The sequence below is a fragment of the Gobius niger genome (assembly GCF_951799975.1).
Source record: "Gobius niger genome assembly, chromosome: 6".
Classification (NCBI taxonomy): domain Eukaryota; kingdom Metazoa; phylum Chordata; class Actinopteri; order Gobiiformes; family Gobiidae; genus Gobius; species Gobius niger.
In genome coordinates this window covers 13,767,501-13,786,391 of record NC_136857.1, presented here as the reverse complement: position 1 = coordinate 13,786,391, position 18,891 = coordinate 13,767,501, and the positions used below count along the sequence as shown (strand labels likewise).

The 18,891-nt window shown below is 40.6% G+C and overlaps 2 protein-coding genes across 6 annotated transcripts in view; one reads left to right on the top strand and one right to left on the bottom strand.

The window, feature by feature from the left end:
* fmnl3 (formin-like 3) overlaps positions 1 to 14,000 on the top strand; it is a 28,009-nt gene extending 14,009 nt beyond the window's left edge. Inside the window, exons 5-26 of one of the 4 annotated variants that reach the window (XM_079557865.1) lie at positions 1,277 to 1,360; positions 1,744 to 1,890; positions 3,457 to 3,565; positions 3,870 to 3,946; positions 4,887 to 4,980; positions 5,569 to 5,643; positions 5,717 to 5,827; positions 5,930 to 6,079; positions 7,273 to 7,374; positions 7,577 to 7,925; positions 8,191 to 8,289; positions 8,370 to 8,494; positions 8,563 to 8,765; positions 8,836 to 9,139; positions 9,217 to 9,297; positions 9,389 to 9,518; positions 9,599 to 9,759; positions 9,932 to 10,033; positions 10,542 to 10,634; positions 10,725 to 10,848; positions 11,876 to 11,919; positions 12,828 to 14,000. In XM_079557865.1, the coding sequence (XP_079413991.1) occupies positions 1,277 to 1,360; positions 1,744 to 1,890; positions 3,457 to 3,565; positions 3,870 to 3,946; positions 4,887 to 4,980; positions 5,569 to 5,643; positions 5,717 to 5,827; positions 5,930 to 6,079; positions 7,273 to 7,374; positions 7,577 to 7,925; positions 8,191 to 8,289; positions 8,370 to 8,494; positions 8,563 to 8,765; positions 8,836 to 9,139; positions 9,217 to 9,297; positions 9,389 to 9,518; positions 9,599 to 9,759; positions 9,932 to 10,033; positions 10,542 to 10,634; positions 10,725 to 10,848; positions 11,876 to 11,919; positions 12,828 to 12,866 (2,803 nt within the window). In that variant the 3' untranslated portion in view covers positions 12,867 to 14,000. Of the gene's footprint in view, positions 1 to 1,276; positions 1,361 to 1,743; positions 1,891 to 3,456; positions 3,566 to 3,869; positions 3,947 to 4,886; positions 4,981 to 5,568; positions 5,644 to 5,716; positions 5,828 to 5,929; positions 6,080 to 7,272; positions 7,375 to 7,576; positions 7,926 to 8,190; positions 8,290 to 8,369; positions 8,495 to 8,562; positions 8,766 to 8,835; positions 9,140 to 9,216; positions 9,298 to 9,388; positions 9,519 to 9,598; positions 9,760 to 9,931; positions 10,034 to 10,541; positions 10,635 to 10,724; positions 11,440 to 11,875; positions 11,920 to 12,827 lie in introns of all 4 variants that reach the window. The other 3 variants (XM_079557864.1, XR_013792942.1, XR_013792941.1) reach the window with 3 other exon arrangements.
* Positions 14,001 to 14,305: 305 nt separating this feature from the next.
* The window catches only part of LOC306964025 (low-density lipoprotein receptor-related protein 1-like), a 67,699-nt gene continuing 63,113 nt past the window's right edge, over positions 14,306 to 18,891 (bottom strand). Inside the window, exons 83-90 of one of the 2 annotated variants that reach the window (XM_079557861.1) lie at positions 18,271 to 18,432; positions 18,018 to 18,189; positions 17,841 to 17,942; positions 17,005 to 17,078; positions 16,818 to 16,911; positions 16,659 to 16,697; positions 16,009 to 16,153; positions 14,306 to 15,906 (exon numbers count right to left, since the gene is read on the bottom strand). In XM_079557861.1, the coding sequence (XP_079413987.1) occupies positions 15,769 to 15,906; positions 16,009 to 16,153; positions 16,659 to 16,697; positions 16,818 to 16,911; positions 17,005 to 17,078; positions 17,841 to 17,942; positions 18,018 to 18,189; positions 18,271 to 18,432 (926 nt within the window). In that variant the 3' untranslated portion in view covers positions 14,306 to 15,768. The remainder of the gene's footprint in view (positions 15,907 to 16,008; positions 16,154 to 16,658; positions 16,698 to 16,817; positions 16,912 to 17,004; positions 17,079 to 17,840; positions 17,943 to 18,017; positions 18,190 to 18,270; positions 18,433 to 18,891) is intronic. The other variant, XM_079557862.1, reaches the window with a different exon arrangement.

Genomic DNA, 18,891 nt, shown 5'->3' with positions numbered 1-18,891 from the left:
CGTATTAAAAAGTGAGCGACGCCACACAAGTTTAAGTAATCTATCTCATTAGTAAGAGATGAACTAAAGGAAAACATTGCATGATCAAAATAAATAAACGAAATAAACAAACACAAACTGAAGGTGTCAGATTCAGTTTCTGGTTAAATAGAGGAGGTTGTGTGAGGGAATAAATGTCTGCATTTGATGTAGCTACCTCGTCATCTCAAAAAGGGACTTGCACGCCTCATACTGATGTCCACAAGACATCAGTATGATGCTGAGCAAAACTTCTGGGACACTGTGAAAACTACAAGAGGGACACACAAGGACTATGTTGTTTATTCCGGACATTAGCAAAGCGTATTTTGGTCACGAATTTACATATATATTGGCATTAACAAAAAGCAAAAATAATATCACCGTGTTCACCAAGTAGACCAGTGATAGATTGACTCATAAAAGCAGAAACATATGACCTTTTTCCTCTGGTGGTTTTACACACTGGGGGTTTTTAACCGAGCATCACATCCTGTCATTTTATTTTGCATAAATAAACTGTTAAATTACTCTTAAACATAAAGCTGTGATACTTATTGCTGTGGATGCTTTGGCTTTCTTTATAGGACTACAGATGGAAATCAGATAAAAAAGCTACAGTCTGATACAAGCATCTTTGCTCACGAGCATAATGTAACTGTACATTGTCCTGATAAATAAATAAATTAAATGAACTGTATATCTTTTGTAGATTTATAAAATTAACAAACAAAACAAACAAAGGCTGTAGTAGCATAGTCTGACCGATGTCGTGTTAAACTTAAATAGACAATTTAGCGTCAGCTACAGTTGACACATTAGACACAAAGTTTGCTAAAACGTAGTCAACACAGTTATATTTAAAATTTTGCTAAAGATTGTGCCCAGCTTTCTTTAGTTTGGCCATTTTTGGGATGTTTATAGTTTCACTTCCTTATTAGACACCGACAGGAAGTGACATAGATAGAGGACAACAATTTTAAACTGTTGCCGTGCCAACCATGTTAAGTCAATGGAAAATGAGTCACACTGCAAGGTAAAGTATAGAACTTTACCTTTATCTATGTCACTTCCTGTCACTTCCTGTCAGCAGCTTAAAAATAATATAAAATAAAATAACTTTTCTGCCCAACATTTCTTCATTAAAATTGCTGCTTCACTGAAATAAAATGATAATTATGCAATAGATGAACTGATGATATTCTCCTGAATAAGCCACGCCTGTCCTGCTCATAAATCTGTCCCTTGTGCGTCACAGGTGGGTGAGGGAGTTTCTTAATGATGAAAACCGTGGCCTGGACATCCTGGTGGAGTACCTCTCCTTTGCCCAGTGCGCTGTCATGTGAGTATTCCTGTCCAAACCCTGACACACACACACACACACACACACAAGGTTCTTCAGCCCTGCCTTTCCTATGTGGACGTGGGATGGGCCCTGGACACAGCTGCTGATTTTTAACATAGGGCTAAAGAGCTGCTTGTGCATCTAAAATGTGCTCCTTTTCCTTAAGTTTACATGCCGTAATGTGTATAACTGTGACGTGATGCAGTGCAGCTGTATACAGTATGTCGCTTGAATTCCTAAGCTTTGAGTTGTTGCTGCAGCTTGAAGACAGTTCTTGTGATAACCCCAGGCTGCTGTAATCTATAACTTCCTCCCCTGCTTCTCTCCTCTCCTCTCCGCCGGTGCCTCTGTTTTGGCTTCCCGCTTTTGTGGCCGTGCAGGTTGGATTTTGAGGGGCTGGAGAATGGGGATGATGGCTTCTTGGACAAGTCTAGGTCATGGAGCAGGTCAATCGAAGATCTGCACAATACAAGCACTCAACCGTTTTGCAACACTCTGGTGCGTTCGGCCCGTCAGTCTGTCCTGCGGTATGTATTTGCAAAGCCTTGTCCTGCTTCTACCCTGCTTCGTCCACATTGCCGCCTCGCTCTGCTAACCTTGAATGCTTCATACTTGTAACTTGTTTTGCAAACCACTACCCATGACTATTTAGTTTGAGCCATTATTTTTCGGCTATAACAGCCGTGACCCCTGTCCTGACCTGAAGCCAGCTCGCTCTATACAAATTCAATCAAAGTGCTGAGCTTCATCACGGATAGAAAGTCTTTGACCTTTTGCTTGGTGTCTTTTTGGTAAATGCTCCTCCAGATGTGAGAGATGAAAGCCAGCTGTGAGGTGCAGCATATGTTGAGCAACCCTGACTCTTGTTATCTCTTTTATACACACATAAGATGATGTGGAGCTTGAGCTGGGCAATGCAGGCAGTGTCCCATATGAGTGTGCAGTCTTTCCCATTTAATAGAGTAAACTATAGTGATCCCCCATAGACTAATCACCCATAGCAGTTTAATCAGCGTATCCTTTCCAACCAACAGGTGTGTAGGTATGTCTAGCTCGTTTCATTTCGAAATAGTATAAAACATGCTGAACTATTTGTTCTTCTAATATTGACTTAAACATATAAAGGTTGCAATATTGTTTGAAAAGAAGGATTTAAAGGCCCGACACCTGACTTGTGGACACAGTGGAATAAAACGTGTCACATAAAAGCAAGCATTTTGTGGAAAATGTTCTTTGAAGGCTGTGTATGTAATTATGAAGCCTTTTTAATAATCATGAACTAGCAGGCTAGTTGTTGTATACCTACACTACCGTTTAACATGATTAGCTAACAGAATGTACCATTAGAACACTGGAGCGATACGCCTCTGCTCACCTATGTAGGTATTCCATTAAAAATCACCCGTTTCCAGCTTGAATCGGCATTCACAACATTAACAATGTCCAGACTGTAATTCTGATTAATTTAATGTCATCCTCATAAAAAACAGTGCTTTTCTTTAAAAAAAATAGGGCATTATAAGTGACCCCAAACTTTTGAGCGGTAGTGTACCTTACTGTGACAACACTACTCCCTAAAAATTGTGCTAATGAACCTATTCCAGTGAAAAAACTCTGGTAAAGGTCCTTTAAAGATTGAATATAATTGCATTAAATGAAATTATACTAAACGTTACAGAGCATGGTAAATCAATGGATTATTAACAACTTGGTAGAATTTCATGCTTGCTGTATCTAAGGAGTGTGTCAATTTAAAAAGGCGTCATCACATGCGACTATGAAACCAATTTTACACAGCTATCTGATATGCACTGCGTGACTGCAATGATACAACTGCATGGAGTGATTGTCTGCACAGAGCTGGGCCGCTGACAGCAGCAGAAGTCAGTCGTTTCCCATAATGCATCTGCAACCTCAAAAACCATCTATGATTTTTCTGTCAAGCCTCATTCTTTCATTTCTCCTGCAACTTTCTGTGTCGCATTACAAAAACACTTTAAACTCAGTCAGAGAAATATAAATCACAAAGAAGCTGAGCAAGTCTTTCGGCCAACACTTCATTATCAGGCATTAACTGTTTCCATGTGTTGCAGCTATGGCACGGTTTCAAACAGCAAAACCATCAAGAACTCGCGCCTCGTGAGCCAGAAAGACGACGTGCATGTGTGCATCATGTGTCTAAGAGCCATCATGAACTACCAGGTATCAAAGCACTATTACCCACAAACACACTGATGACTAATCTAATTAATGCACAGATTTGGTCATTTATTTGTACTTTATTTTTATGGACTTTTCTGATTGTTTATTGTTGGCTAGGATGCTTGTTTGTACAGCTCTGTATTTAAATAGCGTATGGATTTATAAATAGCTGATTTCAAAGAGGCCAGAGTTGGAAAAAGTTGTGCTGTTCTTTTTTTGCCGCTGGTTTTCAGCTCACTCCTCCACTGTCAGAATTACAGTTCAGCGTCAATGTCTGACCACATCCTGTCATCTGTCTCCACAGTATGGCTTCAATATGGTGATGTCTCATGCACATGCAGTCAATGAAATTGCTCTGAGCTTAAACAATAAGAACTCAAGGTAAGATCTGCCGAGGCTCCTCTCCTTATAGACACTGGGTTGGGTCAAACAATGGGGGGAAACCCTGCAGCCACTTCATATGATATGCTTTTCTTTCACTGTGGAGCTCTGCTCTGTCTGAACTCAGGGATCAGAGGCTGTTAGAGGAATGTTTGCTAAAGAGGGATTAGTGGTAAACCGCAGGAGCTGATCACTTCATAATGAACGTTTAAGGGAGTGGACTAAAACACCTGCCCACATTACTGAAGTACTGAAGTGTTATGCCCTTGAAACAATTTATTAACACTAATTTAATTGGGACATTTGTGCAACTTTTTTTTTTTTTTTTTTTAATTACTTTATTGTGTGGTTTTACATTTCAAATGTGTACATTTTTACATTTCTCTTATTACACACAATATTTTGTCTTTTTTTTTTTCTCCCCTTGTGTAGCAAATAAAATCGACAAACAAGAGGAGCTATTACATATCTGATGCGCTGTGACAGTGGTTCGAATTCCTATATGATAGCTAGAAAAAAAAAGAAAAAACAGAAAAATAATAATAATAATAATTCCTTGTTTTATACTACATCAAAGCTGCCATGTATTTGAAGAAAATGGAAAGGGACTCCCCATCATGGGATTCTAATTCTTAAAATGTGTATATTCTAATATATATATACAGTATATATATACACCTATATACACTTTTTTATTATCATTATTAATTTTTAATTATTATTTATTATTTATTCATTTATTTTATATTACTATATAAATCTGTCTTGGTTAAAGAGAGACCATTTGTTTTGGAACTCAGCTTCTTTGTCATTTATTTAGTTTGTGCAACTTTAAAGACAACTTTGTGGTTGCACCAATATCATACTGTTTGTGCAGTTTATCACTAGTTTGAGTGTGTTGTTTTTTCACAATTAAATGAATGATTTTCTTTTCTCCCAGAACCAAGGCTTTAGTCCTTGAGCTGCTGGCTGCTGTGTGTTTGGTTCGAGGCGGACATGAAATCATTCTTTCAGCATTTGACAACTTTAAGGAGGTGATTTTTTTGCTTCAGACTAATTCAAATTGGTTATATAAAAAACCTGCATCTACTGTATTCTCATGCTTTGTGTAAAAATACTGTCGTGAAAAGTCGGAAGTAATTTGGGTGCTTAAGCTCTGCTGGGGGTGTAAGTGAAGCTCCACAGTGGTCTGTCTGCAGTCATTATACTCATTGGGACTCAACCTTGAACGAATGATAAGGATCCAGTCACTGATGGAAACCAGTCAGGCACAAAATCTGCTCACAGTTTCTGCTGACACAATCAAAAACTCTGGAACGAAGTCCCGAAGACACGCAACTATTTGGCCCAATAGTCAAAATATGGCTTGTTTTTCATAGTTTTATAAGATTACACTTTAAGATGATGTTTCCTTTGTCAGCGGATTTTAAACAGACCCTCAGTCAGTGAAAAACAAAATGATTATGTTAATATGTTTAGCTTTGTTTCTAACTGTGTTGAAAACAATATACTCCATACATATGTTGCACTGGCTGTTCCTCCCTGAGTCACATTTGTTTTTATATTGATCCTTTATTATGAAAATAATAAAAACAAATTGATTGTGCGTATTTGCATTGTAGGTCTGCAAAGAGAAGAGCCGATTTGAGAGATTAATGGAATATTTCCGTGGTGAAGAGGGAAACATTGACTTCATGGTAAGAATACCCTAAAAGTCTTAAATACTATATCTTGCAATAAATTTGTAACTGGACTGGGCAATTGTCGCAGGTTGCTTGTATGCAGTTCATCAACATTGTGGTCCACTCAGTGGAGGACATGAACTTCAGGGTTCACTTGCAATACGAATTCACCAAATTAGGACTGGATGATTACTTAGAGGTATGGAAATGTAACCACTCTGACTGGAGCCATGAGCAACTTTACTAACAACAAAGCAAAACAAACAAATTCTGGTTGTATGTTTCTTTTTTCCTATTTCAGAAATCTAAACATACAGAAAGTGACAAGCTCTCAGTGCAGATCCAGGCCTACCTGGATAATGTGTTTGACGTGGGAGGTCTACTGGAAGATGCAGAGACAAAAAATGCGGCGCTTGAAAAAGTAGATGAGCTGGAAGAGCACCTGTCCCATGTAAGACCACACCCAATGCACCTGGTCTGTTTACAGTTTACTGTGTAAAACGATAGCTGTGTTTCACCTGCTACACCTGCTACTGTATTTAAGTAGAGATTTTGAGGATCTGTACTTTACTTGAGTTGTATTTGTGTTGAGAACTTATTACTTTTAGTCTACTACATTTGAAAGATCAGTACAGTATTTCTGCTCCACTACTTTTCTATAAATGCACTAAGGTAAATTTGGCCATGTGTTATGCTCAATTAAAAAGTAAACTGAACACTCTATGAACAGAAGGTGGTGCTGTGCAGATGTACATTCTAATGCTACTGATTCACAAAGAGAAAGACGTCTTGTCTCCATTATGTTGCTGTGCAGATGGTCAATTTTTGCATTTTAGAAGCACTTTAGAAGTGTTTTAGAATTTAGATTTGTAATTTGTATTTTGAATAGGCTCTTTTTTCTAGTAATGTAATGTTTAACATTTGTATTAATTTCAGGAACATACAGGCTAGTGTTCTAGACAATAAAATGTCAATGTTTGTTCAGGTACAGGGCCTTTGTGTATTTTCTACAGGGAATACTTCAGTAATTTCACTTAAGTATCATCATCATATCATATCATATCATTTAACTGAGCAACTTTTATTTTTACTGGAGTAATATTTGACCTGTGGTGTCTGTACTTTTACTGAAGTCATGAAATCAAGTACTTTGACCTCCTCTGTACCTGTTACAAGATTGTTTCTGTACAGTTTTGTGCTCTGTGCCTGAATTCCATTCATGTGTTTAGCAACACAGCTGTATTTAAAAGATGAGACTATAGAGTGTATAACAATCTTCACATTGTTCTCTTGTTGCCTCATTCGTTCTGGGAGTTGCCCTCATATCCCACGCTGCTTTGCATAGATATCTTCACATGAAGAGGTCGTAGGCAGGCTTGACATAATTTGAAGAATTTCAAAACAAACTCGTCTCTCAGGACTTAGGAATGAAGGAGGAGGAGAGCTGCAGTCCATGTGGATTCCAATGTTGCATGTATTCAAAATGTAGCCATAAGTACTGGCTCTACCAACCTTATGCTGTGTCATGCTGCCCATCATATCCTATTTCGTACTGATGATGCAGTGTATAGCAGAGAGTGAGGTCTGGGAGAGATGCCCAGGCTGCAGATCAATGTGTGAATCTCTCTTGTCTCTTGTTTGCAGGTGACAGAGAAGCTTTTGGAGGTGGAGAATGAGACAATGATGAAAGTTGCTGATCTGGAGAAGGTGCTTATTCTGAAGGATAAGGAGCTCCAGGCAGTTCGGGTGAGTTGGACCAGTCCGGGGATGAGCCTTTTTCTTTGGTCTGCCTGTGTACTGTATGTGTGTCTGTTTGGAAGCTAAGATCAGGTTCAGGTGCTCTGCTAAATTGCTGTGATTGCAAATCAGGTCAGGAGGAAACAGGATGTTTATTTAGCTTTTGCAGTCATTGTCTTTTGCTCTTTATCACCCCCTGGTGACGCTGCAGGAGACCTTTGAGTTCACCAACACCCAAGTCAACACTCTGAGGAGAGTAATCAAGGAGAAAGATGCCGCCTTCCAGAGGCACTGCAACATAGAGAGGCGTCTGCTGGAGCTGGAGCAGCAGGGCACCATCCGACTGCACAAGAAGCCCGATGGAGACATCTCCATTGAGCCTCTGGGTGTGGGATCTGCTGGGATCTCTCTGGGGAACATTGGGCAGCTGTCTTTGGGCTCTACCGTTTCTCTGACTGAACCAGGAGGTCCAGACCCTAGTCTTCCACCAGCCAGTGAAGCGCCTCCCCCACCACCTCCACCACCTCCGCCCCCTCCTCCACTCCCCGCCGCTGCAGCAGGTAACACATGAGTCATTTCATTATTTCTAGTGAAACCCGGATGAGAAAGCCAGCTGCACGGACCATTGTGCTCTCTAAGGAGGTCTATTTTATTTTTGTTAATATGTGCCAGGCAGGTGGCAGGTCATGACAGGACTGTTCAGCCCAGACAGGAAAAGGAAATAAACAGTATCCTGTGTGTGCTCAAGTTAATGAGGAAACCTCAAAAGACAAATGTCTGGCTTTGCACTGAACAAGTATATTTCTTATTATTTATTTACAACAGGACCTTGTGCTCCAGTCCCACCTCCACCACCGCCTCCACCTCTTGCTCCCCCTCTTCCAGGCACCTCTCCTTCTGTCATTTTCAGCACGGGTTTATCAGGTAAGAGAGACAAAAGACGCAATTTCCTTTTTGATAAAAATGTAGAAACAAAAAATGACTTGAATTGAAATGTTCAATAGCTATTAAGATAAAGAAGCCCATCAAAACCAAGTTCCGTCTGCCTGTATTTAACTGGACTGCTCTGAAGCCCAATCAAATCAATGGCACCGTCTTCAATGAAATCGATGATGAACGTGTGCTTGAGGTAAACGAAACACTGTTTATTTAATATGGTTGTAACAGAATCTTTAAATCTGCTATTTATTTTTGTAGGAGCTGGACCTTGAGAGGTTTGAGGAACTCTTCAAAACCAGAGCTCAGGGTCCTATTGTTGACTTTGCTTGCACAAAGAGTAAGGTAGCCCAGAAAGCCCAAAACAAAGTCACACTGTTGGACGTCAACCGCTCCAAAAACCTCGCCATCACGTTACGAAAGGCCAACAAGACATCAGAGGAGATTTGTAAAGCAATCGAGAAGTGTGTATTTATTCGGCCTGTACAAATGATGTCCTATTGTACCCCCTAATAATAATGTCTCTCTGTTTAGATTTGACCTGAAGGCGTTACCGGTGGACTTCGTGGAGTGTCTCATGCGTTTCCTGCCCACGGAGGCAGAGGTGAAGGTGCTGCGCCAGTACGAGCGGGAAAGGCGACCGCTGGACCAGCTAGCAGAGGAGGACCGCTTCATGCTCCTGTTCAGCAAGATCGAGAGGCTCACGCAAAGGATGAACATCATCACTTTTGTTGGGAATTTCAGCGACAATGTCAACATGCTGACGCCACAGTTAAATGCAATCATAGCGGCATCAGGCTCTGTCAAATCAGCGCCTAAGTTGAAAAGAATGCTGGAGGTAGTTACTCTTTTTTCACCTTGTAATTGCTTTACGTTTTTTTCTGTATGCTCATGCCACTTTTGTTTATCTACTAGATTATTCTGGCCTTGGGAAATTATATGAACAGCAGCAAAAGGGGGAGTGTTTATGGTTTCAAATTGCAAAGTCTAGATCTGGTGAGTTTAAGCTGCACAAAAACGTGCATCACCCCGTTTGCGTCTGCATAGCTCTCACTAATTGGGGTCAAACTTAATTTCTCGTTCATAGCTACTGGACACTAAGTCAACAGATAGAAAGATGACATTGCTTCACTACATTGCACTCATTGTAAAAGAAAAGTATCCAGAGTTGGCAAATTTCTACAACGAACTGCACTTTGTAGATAAAGCTGCTGCAGGTTAGTGTTTGACATCATTCTAAAAAAAAAATGTTTTATTTCATATTGGGTTTGACATTTTCTTGCGCCTTCTATTACAGTTTCCTTGGAAAATGTGTTGCTCGATGTCCGGGAATTAGGGAAGGGCATGGACCTGATTCGAAGAGAGTGCAGTCTTCACGATCACTCCGTCCTTAAAGGGTTTCTTCAGGCCAGTGACACACAGCTGGACAAGTTGCAGAAAGATGCCAAGACATCGGAGGTATCCAACCCAAGTCACACCTCCTCTCACTCACAGCATACATTGGAAAATAATAAGTCATGTGGCTGCAGCTGTGCTTCTGTAATCTGTAATAAAGAACAGTGACAACTTCTGAAGTGACAGTATTTACAAACTGGTTTCCACCCTGGTCCTGTCTTCTGCTCTATTCTAGGAAGCCTTCAACAATGTGGTAAACTACTTTGGAGAGAGCGCCAAGACGACTCCACCCTCCGTGTTTTTCCCTGTGTTTGTGCGGTTTATCAAAGCCTACAAGGTAAGGACAGACTGATCGGCTGCCATTCGCATCAAATGTATAATTTAGAGTGTCTAGAGTGTTTTATCTTCTGGTTGGTTGAATTTTCTGTTTTTGTTGCAAATTGAATGTGTCATTTGGAGCACAGTAGTGCAAAGCAGGACGTGGTCATAGTCGGCGGCCAAAAAACAGGAAGGGCCAGCTGCGTATGACAGAGGAGCAGCTGTGGTGTTTAGACTGGTCTCTGCCCCAGGACTGCCTCTGCCCCTTTAGCCCCGAGCAGCCTCGCCCTGCCCCGACGCACTGCACACTTCCTTAGATTGTTCTCACTCAGGATTTATGAGACCTGCTCAAGTCAAAGTGCAGTGCATGGATTTCTCTATTTAAAGGGATAATGCTAATGATATGTCATGTTTTGACTTTTATATATATATCAGCTAAATTTCACCCGTATTGTTGTGACTAAAGGATCATGCCCTGCAATGACTTGAACATGCTGCTGACATTCTACTTTAACCTTTTCCAACAGGATGCAGTGGAGCAGAACGAACAAAGGAAAAAGCAGGAAGAAGCCATGCGGGAGAAGTTACTTGCTCAAGAGGCTAAAGAGCAAGACCCTAAGGTACAGCAAAAAATCAGATTCATAAACACTATGGCTAAGAATCCCTCTGAGATGTGCAGCGAATGACTGGTGCGCCCTCTGCTGGTCCAGGTCCAGGCTCAGAAGAAGCGGCAGCAGCAGCATGAGTTGATCGCAGAGCTGCGCAGGCGTCAGGCTAAAGACCACAGGCCTGTTTATGAGGGGAAAGACGGCACTATAGAGGACATCATCACAGGTGGGACAGATAAGATCCTTAGCAGGCCCCCTGTTGGGAACAAGAGCCCTTTGCGGCGCAGATCGAAGATGACTGTAGTTATTCACTGCTCTGCTCCACTGCAATGCACCTTGTGCTATGTGGTCCAGACACCAGCACATCTGGAGCACAGCATTCATTAGTACCATGACGAGCCGTCTGCAACCACAGCTGCACCGGCTCTATGTACAGTCAGTGAAGCAATAAATACCCATTACTGTATGTAATGTAGCAAATACTATAGGATTTTCTACATGAGTTGCACAGTTTTGTGTTTACTGCTGTTTTAAAAACAGTAGTAGATACTAAGTACAGTAGTAGATGCTTTTGCACAATGAAGCCATGATGGAATATTGAGCAGTTTTATGATCCGGTATTCAGGATTTCGAAAGATGGACCGTAAATCCTTAATGCATTGTTTCTGGTGTGACCTGTTCTCTCTCCCTCCCCCTCCTCCCCCAGTACTGAAGAGCGTGCCCTTCACAGCCCGCACTGCTAAACGCGGCTCACGGTTCTTCTGTGAAGCCAACCTCTGTGACGACGCCAACTGCTAGCCCTGTCCCCTATGCCAAGGTTGTCCAGGACCAGTATGCCTCCTGACCCTGTGCATGCAGCATGTCCCCCCCCCCCCTTAAACACATCTTGAAACATTGTCATCTAATGTGGGCTGTCATTAGTCATTTGATTATCACTTCTCTTCACTCCTATTTTATATTATTGGAGAGCCAAACGTCTTTAAACAAAGTCGGTAAGAGAATTTGACTTTGAAAACAGTGTGCCTATATTAAAAATGAATGTAGCACAAGTGACTGTGGACAATACATTCATTTGAATAATGTAGCATGACATGCTTAATGACAAACATTAAGTTAATGTTAATCTGAACAATAATGATAAAAGAGGTTTGGCTATGTCTTGTTCTTTGGGACTAACCTGTATGGTGTTGGTGTTTCCCACTAATAATTCACTCTTTCTTCCTCACCCACCACTGTTTGTTCCACACCTCCAGCTCAAAAGAAGATACATGACAGTATTTTCCACTCCTATGAGAGGGTAAGAAAGGCGTAGCTTGGCTGAACACTGGCCTTCTGCTTGGCCCTCCAGCTGTTGTGCTCTGCTACAGTGATGTCAGCTGCTTAAGCTACTGCTTTGGATGCAACAGGAATCAAACAAAAAAAGATACAAAAATACATAACAAATTATGTATTTATCTTTTATTTTAGTTTTATTATTGCAATTTTAAATAAAACGCACAAAAAATGAAATCGTTTAGGCTGCTGTAAAATTACTTGAAATCCATTTTTATGTTCATTTGGCTTCAGCAGAATTGTTTTTTCCTCCCATACTGTACTGTATGTAGATTTATAAATTCAAAGACAAGGTTTTCCAATCAAGACCTATTTTGAAGCATATTTAAAGAGTGCATTGTGTCATATTGAGGCTTATTCTCCAGATTTGGTGATTAGTTTGTAAAGCTTCCTCATAACAAAGAACTGAAAATACATGTGTAGTGCAAGTTACAAGAAAGGTTACGAAAAGGTAATTGCTTATCACCATCACCCCTTTACCATACTATATGTTGCATGCTGTCCAGTGTCATTTATATGTTCTCTTGTAAACAATGTCATCTATGTGGTGTCTGTGCTCAATGCAATAACAGCATCTTGGTCGACAAGCTCTAAGGTAATATATGACTAAAATAAGGGACAATTCAGCTTTACCATTAGAGCCTGTCTACCAACCCTCTGTACCAGTAGTAATTATGCTATTGTAGTTTTCTTATATTGAACCTGCATTCCCAAAACCACTGCTTTTCACTGTGGAATACAAGGAATATCGCAATAACATGCAAATGACCAAGCTGTCTAGTCTTCTTTGTCATTAAATATTCTTATTAAATGGTAACGATTATGCAGGTGGTCTAACATGTGTGTCCCCCCTGTCTTCCTGCCAACTCACAGATCTCCGAAACCAGCCCTTCCTGCGAGCTGACGCACTGATCCGGAGCGGTTGGAAGAGACCCTAAAATACTTACAAGTTACTTATACCACCTGCCCTGCCTTATCCTGCCCATAACCCTCTTCCTCCCCTGCTCTTCCTGGTGGTCCATTTGCAACTTGAGGCGACAGAAGTCACAGGGGACTCCGCGTAGGCCTTGTTTTGCTGGGTAATTTATTTATTTATGGAGGCCCGTCTAAGCCACTTTAAGAGAAAAAGAATGATTGAAGAGACTCAGAAGAAGTCCTTTCCACTTGAGCTCACCAAGTCAGAGGACTGTTTTAAAACTGAACTGGCTGTTGGACCACACAGCAGAAAGAAGTGCTTTCTTTGTACCAAGAGTTGTTTATTTTACAATAGCAGGACACACCAAGGGAAGATGCCAACTCTGCTGCTGGGACGCTTGTCTTAAAACATTAAATGTTTGTTACAATGTTCCTCATTCAGATAAAACATCTGACATTTTGTGTCTTCAAAACCATCATTACAGGTGTTTGCAGCGATGCTAGGCAAGCCAAAATATATCAGATGTCTAAAATGTTGTGTCAGAAGTGCCTTTAGTGTAAACAGTGTTACGCCGTATGCAAGTCAGCCATAGTCATTCCTGTGATAAACTGTCTTATCTGTTTTGCCTTATACTACAGCTTTTGTCTTATTGTACTTAAAATATGCAAAGACTGAAAATCCAAATGTAAGCTTTTAAAGATGCACCATATGAAGTGTGCCTATTGCAGCTACAATGACGTCGTGTCATGTTCAGATGTTGCTTTTTATTTTTAATCACGACAACGCTTTCTGTCACACATCAGTGACGCCTTGAAAGTGACAAATGAAGAAAAACAAATGGACTGCTATTGTCTCGATCCGATGTTTATTACACTCGCAGTAAGTCTGGTGGTGGATGAAGGATGTTTCTTTTGCTAGAATACTTTTTTATATAAACCTCTAGCCTCAGAGATATCTTGTGTTGAGTGTCCAGTGACACAAAGGGACCTGTTAAACACTACATTGGATGTATTGTAAATGAGACACTTGTTTTGATGGACTTAATTATAAATGTGCATTCCAATCAACTTTTTATAAAGAAAGCAGATTATATCGATCCTCCTGATGACACTTTTGTTAATAAATATAAAATATTGTAACTAAAGATATATTTGGTATAATTTGAGGTGAAATAACAAGCAAGCAATTTTCACACCTTTTGCTTTTATTCTGCGCCTTCGGATAGTTTAGCTGATTTTTATTTCGCAAGAGTCTGTATTCTTCAAATGACGGACAGAGCCACCATACAGTTCTACTATAAAAATCCATTTAATTTCTTATATCAAAACAAAATGTAATCATAACAAAACAATTATGACCACAAATTTCCATGTGTGTTTGCCATCAAATAAATCCTCAAACCAAAAATGATTGTTTTAGTTCCCATGTTGTGATGAAAATTAACATTGTAAAACTTTAAAAAAAATAATAAAAATAAATGATCAATACTGTTAACATGTGAAGAGCAAAGAAAATCTGTTGGCTAAAATATGTCTGCGCACCATGCAGAGCATTGGCAGGTATGGCTGATAAAACCTAGGGTACAAGCAGCATGGTGCAACACAAAGCAACACTTCAAAGGCTAAAGTCCAGGCTGACAGAGGACAGATGGTTAGCATTAGCAGCGAGGCAAAGGAATAACAAAGGAATACTATCAGGAAGCTGATCAGTGCTCTTCCTGGGAATGCTTAGCATCAAGCTTAAACCTAAATTACATGTATATGTAATTACATACAGTTAAAACAAAGTGTAATCTCCCACACAAAAGCGTACCATCAAGCGGTCTCCCTGGCCTTTCCTGCAAGTAGATTTACAATCATCATTTACAGACACGGAACAAAGCTAAGTAAATGCAACCATCCTCTGCAAGTTTATTCGTCACAGATTGCATTTTATTGATAACTGGAATTTCACAGAAGCTTGTTTCACTCTCAGCCCGGTGCGGAGTTCAGCGCCACTCTGCGGAGAGTGTTCTGCCATAGGCAAATCCAAGGCCACAGATCATCCCAGAATTGAACCTGGAATGTGACTTTAATACAATCATGTTCATCCAACACACACACTGCCACAGACTCACTTGTCTCCTACTGCCAATTCTACAATGGCTAAAATAAAATGATAAAAGTACAGACTGCTATTGTTACTGACAGTTGTATTCCTGGGTATATTCTCAAGACACTTTGTTAATAGGTTCATATATATGCAAATATATAACTTTAGTCTGTGCAAGAAGGTGAAAGACAATCAGTTGGATGTAGTTCTTTGAGACAATCAACAGATAGATCTGATGCTGCAACTCTGTGTCCTCTCCCGTGTTCTCCTGTGTCAGACTTTCAGCAGCAGCAACATACATAATACACATCATGTAAACGAGCCCCACCAGCATCCAGGAAGCATTCATGTGAGCATTTTCCTCTCCAGAAACACGAGCTGGCAATGTCACCCATGATGGAACAATATTCGTTTCCCTATACAATTCATACAAAAATAAAAAATAAAAATTGTTCCACTGCCAATGGTATCTCTATCTTTTACGTTTGCACAGAGGTAGTGGCTATTTGCATGACAAGGGAGGAGAGCTGTGAGGAGCATGGCAAGTAAAATTTTAAAAGAACTGGATAAATGTCCATAAAATGACTCCTTGACGTCATCGGACGATTTTCTTTTTTTCAAAGAACAAAATATAATACTGCCAGTACTTAAAAAAGTAGTCCTTCATTTTATACATTTTGTACAGTGTTCTTCTTTTTTTGTTGCTTTTCTTTTTCATGGATAAAGGCATAAGATGAAAGGGCTTATTGGCTCAGCAGTTCATCGGCCGATCAGGACAATTCTGGCAGAGTTCGCTCCTGGCTGAGCTTATGCCAGTGGGTCGCTCATGTCGTCATCGCCCTGAGACAGCAGCTCCTTCTTCTCATCTGTGCTGGCCAGAGAGTTACGGCTGTTGTGGGCTCCCATGTATAGGGTGGCATACACTGGATTTGTGAAGTTGGTCGGCTGTTGGGACGAAAATGAATTTGTATGTTCAAGAAGTTTTATTCCATTTAAAAAGAAACAGCTCCTACAGACTTGCAGAGCCATGTTGTTTAAATATCTTACCTTGTCTGGGTCCAAAGCAAAGTCTGAATCCAGGAGCTCTCCTGCATCATCGTCTGGGTCTCCCTCATAGATTTTATAAGCTGGATTGCCAATCTCCACATTCATGGCTCCATTTGTCATTCTGTGGTGCTGGAAACCCTTCGCACTGTAAACACAGGGGACAAAAAGAGGAAAATCATCCTCTGAAGAAATTACGAAAAATATATAACAGAATATCATAAATCAGACTGAAAGCTTCAGAGTAGGTACATCATCTTATTATCTTTACAGGCTTTTATGTAACATAGAGGTCACACAATCAAGACAACACAATATGGCTGGCTGTCAAATGAACTTAACTGGGAAGATTCATTTGAAACATTGTTGGGATTTAATATATTCAACTCGGCAAGCGTATGTAAACAAAGGAAGATGGGAAAACGCAAAAAAGGAATTCAATAGTTTGTGCACCACCAGCAACATTTGTCTATCAAGGGACATCCCTGAGATGCTGGGAGGGAAACCCCATTTGGAGCCAAACAGGAAAAGACAAGCAACATTTATTTCAAAGCGACCAACAACATGGACGAATGGACAGACATCAAGAGTCTTATAGTCAAAAGGAGAGGATTTGTGGTAAACAGGTGATTTATGTAACCCTATAAAGTTACCGCAAAGACTGAGAACGAGATTTGCCCGGCCATAGAGACCTGGGAGACAGGAAATATATGGTTATCCAAAGAAAGGTTAAAGTCAGGAAAGAAGTAGGTAGAAAAGATGCGAAGATATGATGAGAGTTTGAAGCGTTTCCTTCAATGATCGCCACTTACCCTCGCATTCTTCGTTTGTACCACAAGATGGCACCAACCACCAACATTGCCAAAAGGAGCAGCAAAAGGACTGGGATAACGATTGAAGCGGTGTCTGTTGATAGAAGAAAAAAAATAATTGAAGAAAACCGTTTCGTACCGTTTATTCTGTGAGAAAATAATCTAACAGTTGAGTGTTTGAGCTTACTTCCACTGGAAGACGGTGAATCTACTGGGGCAGCTGCAACTTCACATCTGTATCCTTGCCAGCCACCAGGACATCTGAACAATAATTACCCAAGTTTAAAAATGAGAATAATAGAAACGTTCTCATGCCCCTAGAGGCCATTACTGCCACTGCAGGTGTCGTAGCATGTTGTGTTTTTTTTACTCATTTTTTACTCACAGTGAGAGTAAATACTATGCTGATAGAAAAGACAAAGGGAGAGAGGGATATTGTACATTGTGTCACAACCCAATTACACAATGGAGATATTTTTTTTACTGAAACTTGGCTGTAAACAATGCTAAAGTGGTGCTAGCCTGCAGCTAGCTTTGCCCGTTAGCCTGTTAGCTTATTCTTCGTGATTCCATTAGTTTCTATTGTACCTCCAACCCGGTGCAGGGAAAGTTGCAAGGGTGGCTTTCTGGCCACAGACACCAGGGGGAGATGAAATCATCCTATTAACACTTGTATTACCCCCAGAGGGACTATGAAAAGTGTTTATTAATGTAAACAAGTTACTTAGTTCTTAAAGGGGCTAGATGCAACTTGGCCATTTGATGCTCACTACTGCTACCTCAGGTCTTAAGTGTAACTGCACCTTCTATGTTAAGCTTGTGCATGACGACACTCCGGACCCGAAGTAACACCTTTTTGAGTGACAGTGCAGGATTTTCGTGGCAGTTGTGGTGAACAGGTCTGAGCTCATTTTACACATTAGGACATGGTTGGAAAATGTAGGGGGATGAAAATACTTAGTTTTAGCAATTTTAAACTCTGCATAGTCCCTTTAAGAATGAGTTTTTATAAATGCAGCTTACTTGCACTGGGGTAGAAGTGTGCGTGTGTCCACTGAACATTGACCATTGGCACAGTAATCCAAACAGGAGTAGCAGCTGGGTTGAGTTCGACCATTGGGGCAGCTGGACAATCAACATTTTAGGCATTAGCTTAAAACTCAAGTATTTGTAATAGTTTCACTCTTCTACAGATCTTACCGGCAGGAAACTTCTCCATCTGCTGATGTCGAGCACTCGCCCGTTCCACAGAAAAGACATTTGTTGAGCTCACACTGGCGACCGATGAACTGACTGGAGCAGCGGCACAACTTCGTCCCATTTGATGTTTGCAGGCATGTGCCGCTGTTCTCACAGAAGCCCTCGCATTTACCTGGGAATAGGATGTGCATTCCGTGTTGAGATTCAAAAAACAAAACAAAAATGTTAATTATGAGGACAGTGCATAGCTTACTGTATTGGCACATGTCTCCCAGGTAGTCGACTGGACAGCTGCATGTTGGCTGGTTGCCCATGTTGACTGTGCAGTTGCCCCCGTTGAGGCAGTAATTCTGGCAAGTGTGACGGTTACAAGTGGGCCCAGTGAAACCCTTCTGGCATCTGCAGGTTGGAGTGCCTGCAACACACATGACATTTTGAGTCTTTTTGTAAAGCAAGATAAACGACGAAGCATTTCAGAGAGCAGTGTTTCCCCAGATTAAAACGGACAAAAATGCAGTATTAGTATTAAAATCAAATGAAAATCACTTAAAGGAACAGGCCATCTTCAGAATTCTTTAGGAGTGAAGATATTACTGCGCGGATGTCGAAGTACTCCTCAGGTGTTATTACGCTTTACAATATAGTACCTGCTATATTTCTGCTTTGAAAACAGACAGGTACGCATCAGCTCGTCTAAGCTTAGGTAAGAACATATCTCAGCATAGAAAAACGGTGGTCTGTTCCTTTAAACATTTAAGCAAAATGAGTTTGAGAGAATTACTTATTACTTTAGTTTTGTTGGAACCTTTCAACAAAACTTCTGTCTTTTGTTTTCATGTGACCACCTTCATAATACTTATAATGCTAAACAATG